Genomic DNA, 5,929 nt, shown 5'->3' with positions numbered 1-5,929 from the left:
GGTATAGATTGGACATCCGCAAAAACTACTTCACAGTTAGGGCGGCTAGGAGCTGGAACCAACTTCCAAGGGAAGTGGTGCTGGCCCCTACCCTGGGGGTCTTTAAGAAGAGGCTGGATGCCTACCTGGGTGGACTCATTTGAGTCCCGTTTCTTGTTTTGGGGTTTTGTTGTTCTCCTGCCCTGGCGGGGGGTCGGGCTAGAAGATCTACTAGGTCCCTTCCGACCCTAAATCTATGAAACTATGAAACATCAGTGGTCTCAGGAACAACATCAGCAGACATAGAGATGAGTTAGTTAATTTTTTCAGGACTGCATTGAAGAAGAAGGAAAGCTTTCTGTTCTTGATTATTCCATTTTCTCTCTTTAAAGCTAAGCAAAACTTTCCAGGCAAAAAGTATGTACCCAACATGAATATTTCTCCTAACAAAAACTATTCAAGAATTCATATTCAATTGTTTTAATTGAAATTCAATTCTGACTTTTAGACTGTTCAAAGTCTAAATATTTTGACTTTTCAGCTTCTACTGTCAGTTGGTTTTAACATATAGTGATATTTGGCTTCATAAAAAGTGACACACGTGTAGACCAGATTATCTTGGGGTTAAGCAACCAGAAAATGATCATATTTATTTATTTATTTATATATTTATTCATTTTGGAGACGAAAAATGCATTCGTGTAATGTAAATGACCTCTCTTACAGTCCCATAAATGCCATAAAGCAAATCTCAGGGAGGCCATATCATTGATATTTCAGATAGTTGAAACAAAAAAATGAAAATAAAAAAACAGAAACACACATTTCTCCAATATTTTTAAATAGCATATGACAGAAAAGAGAAACAGGCTCCTTCCCTAAAGGCCTTCTCTCAAACCAAGGGGAAACACCACCAAAATCTGGCCCTCAAATTTAATTTAAGGAGCCCAGTGGTGGGAGGCTTTTTCTTTTGAATACGCCACGAATCGAGTATGGCGGTGAACTCTCAGCAGCCAGAGAATCACAAGATTACACTACTGATGACCTCTTCTATTTTCTGCCAGTGTTTCTTGCATTTTTAGATTATGATTTACTGAAACAATTTACCAGAATTACATTTATGCAGCTAAGCCATAGTGTATGCACACAAGGAAACAAAAGGAAATGTATGGAGGGCCTCACCCATCTTTCTTCCAGCAAATAATTCTCCCGGTCATGGCCAGAAGAAGGACAAACAGCAACACTGTCCCTAAGACTCCTGAACAAAAAAAAAATACATAGTATTAGTCAGCCAAATAGGTTGAAAACATATGGAAATGTGGGTATTGGCCCCTGCAGTGTGTGAATTGCCCTGATATCCCTAAGTGAAGAATGAAAGTGAACAGAGGGGATACAACATTCCTCCACGGGCAGAACAGCGTGCAGCAGTTATATTGTTAACGTTCCAGGTTATTCCCCTACCAGGCTTGGATCTTTAGCCAAAAGCCAGCCTCCTGGTTCCTGAATCCAAAAGGCTTCATTAATAGTGAAGTAATTTTCTGATGATCCTGCATGGAACATGTGCTCATACTGGCACAAAGAACTGGAGCTTTCCATTCTTCCCAAAGGGATCAGCAAGCACAACCCACCATTCAGAGACCAGGGCACTTCAAGCCATAGAAACTGAGGGGAGCAACTGTGTTGTGACATATCAAAACTAGAAGACTTGAGCTGATAAGCCAGCTGCTTGAGAGAATATCACACAGCAAAGCTGCAGAATGCAGCGGTGACCAACACCAGGGCCAAAATGACTTTGCCATGTGTTTGGCTGTTTTTGTGAACTAGGCAATGGAAGTGTGGTCCCAGTGGACTCCACCTGGGAGGGAGGGAACCTTTGAACCAAGGCCAGCGGATTACAGAAGTAATAATCTCTTGGTACAGATAAGCAAAGGTTTGAGAGCAGAGACCTTGAATGTGCACGAACAGTGGACCAGATCCTCAGCTACACTAACATGGATTAGCTCCACCAAAGTGATAGAGCAACATCACTTCACACCAGCTGTGGGTACAGTCTCAGATGTTTCTGATAAGCTACTTACCCAAGACTGCTGGGACAATGGTATGGGAACCTGGAGAGGAAAAAACACACAGATATAAAGAGAACAACTGAGCTGCTTTTCCATACAACAGGAATCCCAGCCCTGCCGCTCCCTTCAGCAGCATTTAAGCAGTATCTGCACCTTGGTCACATGGGGTCTTTAATTGGAGAGGTCTAGAACATGGGCTTTGCAGAAATTCATCCCCACATTCTCCCAATGCGCAGAAAAGCCCTTGCAACTTTGAAAGGGAAAACAACCACTGACACACAGAGGAGAAAGTGCAGCGCTGTTCTGCATGGCTGGGCCAGGAAGCAGCTTGTGCCGCACACCTGCTACATCAGCTTCTCAGACAGTGGCAAGGGCTTGGGAGCAGGTCTCATGCACACAACTGAGGTACAAGTCTATCCTATTGCTGGGGAGACTGCCTGGTGGGGTACATTCAGGCATCTAACTCCCTCAGGTGGTTTTGAACTGTCCACCCTAACTGCAGTGAGCCTCACAAAGTGACTCGGGTGTCATGAAGAGTTTCTGGCATGAAGCTCTCCATGCAGTAAACCTGAAGCTACAACACGACACTGGTTGGTGGTCCCATTCACACAGCCCACAGCAAGCTGTATGAAGACAACACATTACATTGTAGCTCGCTTTGTGTGCTCCCAGACCTGGGGTTTGTCAACACATGGAAACTGCACTGGTTTATCTTGTATCAGAATTTAAACAGAGCTAGTCACCTGGGTGCAGAACTTGGTGAAGTTCAGAAATGTTTCTTGCAGTACAAGTGCAAGCTGAGAGTCAGAACAGCATCAGGTAAGGCGGGCCCACCCTGAGCACCAACATAACTAAATTCCTATAAAACACTCCTCTAATTAATCCAGTGCCTCTTTGCACGTGAACAACACATAAGCCTTGTCAGTGCCAGTGTCCTCAACCAGCTGGAATACGGGAAACTCAACAGCCTGTTTTGTGAGCTCTGTTTCCACCAGGCTCCAGATAGACAGGGATGCAGTTGCATATTCTCAAGAGGCAAAATTCATTTCAAACTCCCTGCACTTCTGCTTTACCATTAGGTGGAAGAATAACACAAGCAATTGAGGTGCAAATCCCAACCTGCTGCTCTTTCATTTATTTGGCCATGTCTAGGTGAGAAGGTTGCCCCACCTGACAGTGCTACCATCATGTACCATGTTGCTCTATGCAGGATGCCTCCTAAGACACCTAAGTGGTGTCAGCGACTGATATCTTTGGAATGAAAAAAGAAGCAAGTAGAACATGAATGCATCTGTACAATGAGGGAGAGGTTGATTCCAAGTTCCATATGCTGTAAAATTAATAGCTGCCTCTCCAACATGGTCAAAGCCAGGCTCACAGCTATAATTTACAGATATTCCTGGGGTGAAAACTGTCAAGGACTGGCCACTCTGTTTCCCCTTGGTGATGTGTGAAGAAGGGTGACACTGGAGTGCTAAAGGGAGGGAAGAAAGCATGTCAAATGAAAAAAAAAAAGTTGTTACAGGCTGACCTCCAAGAGGAAAAGGAGCTAGCATAATTATAGTTAAGTCCTGGCCTTGGAAAAGGCAGAGGTGCGCACACATATAAGGGATACAGTCATCCACCTACTGTGAAGAGTGTGACAAAGTAGGTGGTTGCCTATGGAAGTGTACACAGTTGTGAACCAGTTGGTCTACAAGGTGCCAACCAGCCCTGCCTTTCACCTATTCTGTCTTCCGCCCCACGCACCTTCCCCAAATATTACTTGTGTGAGGATTACATCACATGTAGACACGTCCCTTGCTGCCACCAGTCCGAGTGAACAATTTCTACCATGCCTGTCAAAAAGAATTCCAGGCATCTTGGATGATTTAATGTCTCAGCTGTGGTCTCCTACCTTGGGAGTAGATGCAATTATGTGGGCAAGGCTGGTCGGGATTCCTTCCTTAATGAATAAGACTTTGGTTTTGTTTCTGAGTGGGGGAGGGCCCCAACACACTGGATTCCCAGGCCAGGGTTTTATTTTTGCCTCCCAGCACAGCCCTGCCACACTGTGTTCAGAGCTGGATCCAAGTCAGCTGGCCAATGCAGCCTTAGTCGCAGCTACCTGGTTCACAGACGGGGACTTCAGGGGCCCATGTGCCATCATCTTGGCACTGAGCCTCCTGCGTGCTCTTCAGGATGCTTCCAGGATCACACTCAACCAGAAGAGTCTCTCCAGGGCTGTAGGCAGGTTTCAAGTCACTTATTTTTCCATGCCAAACTTCTGGGACTCTACAACCAGCTGATGAAACTGAAAGTACAATTAAGATTTTTCTGTCTCTTGTCTCCCCCAGGTGTTGGATCTTCCCCTTGCACCTATTTCTCATGAGACTGTAGTACCCAGGTCAGAGGACAAACTACTGGAACTTCAAGCTGCTGCTACAGGATAAGCACAACCATTTTCACTTCCAGACCCCTCTTACGTATACAGCTGCACCCATTTAACCTGATCCTTTTAGTTAAATTTATGTAGTCTTTTAGTCAAAAGATGCATCACAGGTAGGCATAGGCACATCTAAGGGAATGCTGCCTCCCTCATGTTCCATTGAAATCCCTCAGGTCAGCCAAGAGCAGCCTCCTGCAAATACCATCAGGGCACCAACTTTGTGTGGCAAAAAACACACATGGGAGGTTGTACTCAGTCCATCAGAGCCTGAGCTTGGATGTCTGCTGAAAGTGCTGTGAGACCTTTTTATTAGGGCATGCAGATGAAGCAGCAGGGCAGGTTAAGCTCTGGGGCACTGTCTCAGGAGTTTGTTCCTTTATCAAGTACTTTATTTTACTGATTCCATTAAACTATGAATATAAACTAGCATTATGATTAATTATCATGCAACAGGATTAGAAATACCCAGGTACATTCTGGAAGCCATTCAGCATTGAGATTGGGAGATATAATTGTAATTCCAATGCAGGTGGTAGAGATCCTCTAGCCACCAGGAATTTGGCCAATGTATCATGGCTGTTTAGTCTTCAGCTGGGAAAGCTGCTGAATCAGTGGCTTGCCCCACAGTTCTCCGGGGAAAATCCTACTGTGCGTCTGCCACAATGAAAGAGTCAAAAAGCAGTAACAAATAGAGCGAACATACCTTTACAGTGGGGGATGGGGTAGGTCCAAACTTCGGATGCTGTACAATGAATCTGTGCCCTTCCGATCAGTGTAGCCAGGGTCGCAGGAGTAAGTGACAGATGTTCCAATGGCAAAAACGTGAGCCTGCCCACTGTGCTTCCCATTGGTGATGGCTGGAGGATACGAGCACTGCTTCCCTGTGGACAGAGGAAGGGCTTTGTTGACAAGCATCAAACAGCACTGAGAGAGCACAAACACCAAAGCACATCGTCGCAGTGAAAGCCAGGTGGGCATAGAACCACACTTAAAGGTCTGTAACCAGTAAAGGGTTTCCTACCCATGTTCTCTGTTTTCTTTTCCTCTTACCTATGTTCGGGTCAGAGACAGTAGTTACATCTGAAAACAAATAATTCTTCCACATAAGCTCACAGTGGGTACCAAGAAGCAAACCACAGCATTATGCCATCTCAAGCACCAGTCACATTTAGACACCGCTAGCAAGCTGTAGCTAGTTCTGTGGTACACACACATTTTGTCTTTTTTGTCTTTTGTGACCATGTCTAATATTTTTTTTTTAATGGAAAGAGAGCAAATGCCCATTCTAATGGGGAAGGGAATATTTCTAACTTCACCTGCTCTGCAGTTACAGTTCCTCTGTCAGTGCCTCAAATGCATCATTTCCCCAGCATACCTTCTCCAGCATGACTCAGTCCCTACATCACATGAACCATGGAAAATTCTTCAAAGCTCTCACTAATATAAAGGTCCCTAA

The 5,929-nt window shown here is 44.8% G+C and overlaps 1 protein-coding gene across 1 annotated transcript in view; it reads right to left on the bottom strand.

The window, feature by feature from the left end:
• Positions 1-268: 268 nt before the first annotated feature.
• Positions 269-5,929, bottom strand: part of LOC109295096 (complement component receptor 1-like protein) — an 18,005-nt gene continuing 12,344 nt past the window's right edge. The window contains exons 5-7 of the mRNA XM_019513749.1: positions 5,177-5,354; positions 4,153-4,338; positions 269-2,087 (exon numbers count right to left, since the gene is read on the bottom strand). Of these exons, the coding sequence (XP_019369294.1) occupies positions 5,179-5,354 (176 nt within the window). The 3' untranslated portion in view covers positions 269-2,087; positions 4,153-4,338; positions 5,177-5,178. The remainder of the gene's footprint in view (positions 2,088-4,152; positions 4,339-5,176; positions 5,355-5,929) is intronic.

Source organism: Gavialis gangeticus, unplaced genomic scaffold (assembly GCF_001723915.1).
Source record: "Gavialis gangeticus isolate Ggan-Ray unplaced genomic scaffold, GavGan_comp1, whole genome shotgun sequence".
Classification (NCBI taxonomy): Eukaryota; Metazoa; Chordata; order Crocodylia; family Gavialidae; genus Gavialis; species Gavialis gangeticus.
Note: the sequence above shows the minus strand (reverse complement) of the source record. Positions and strands in the feature narration are given on the sequence as shown.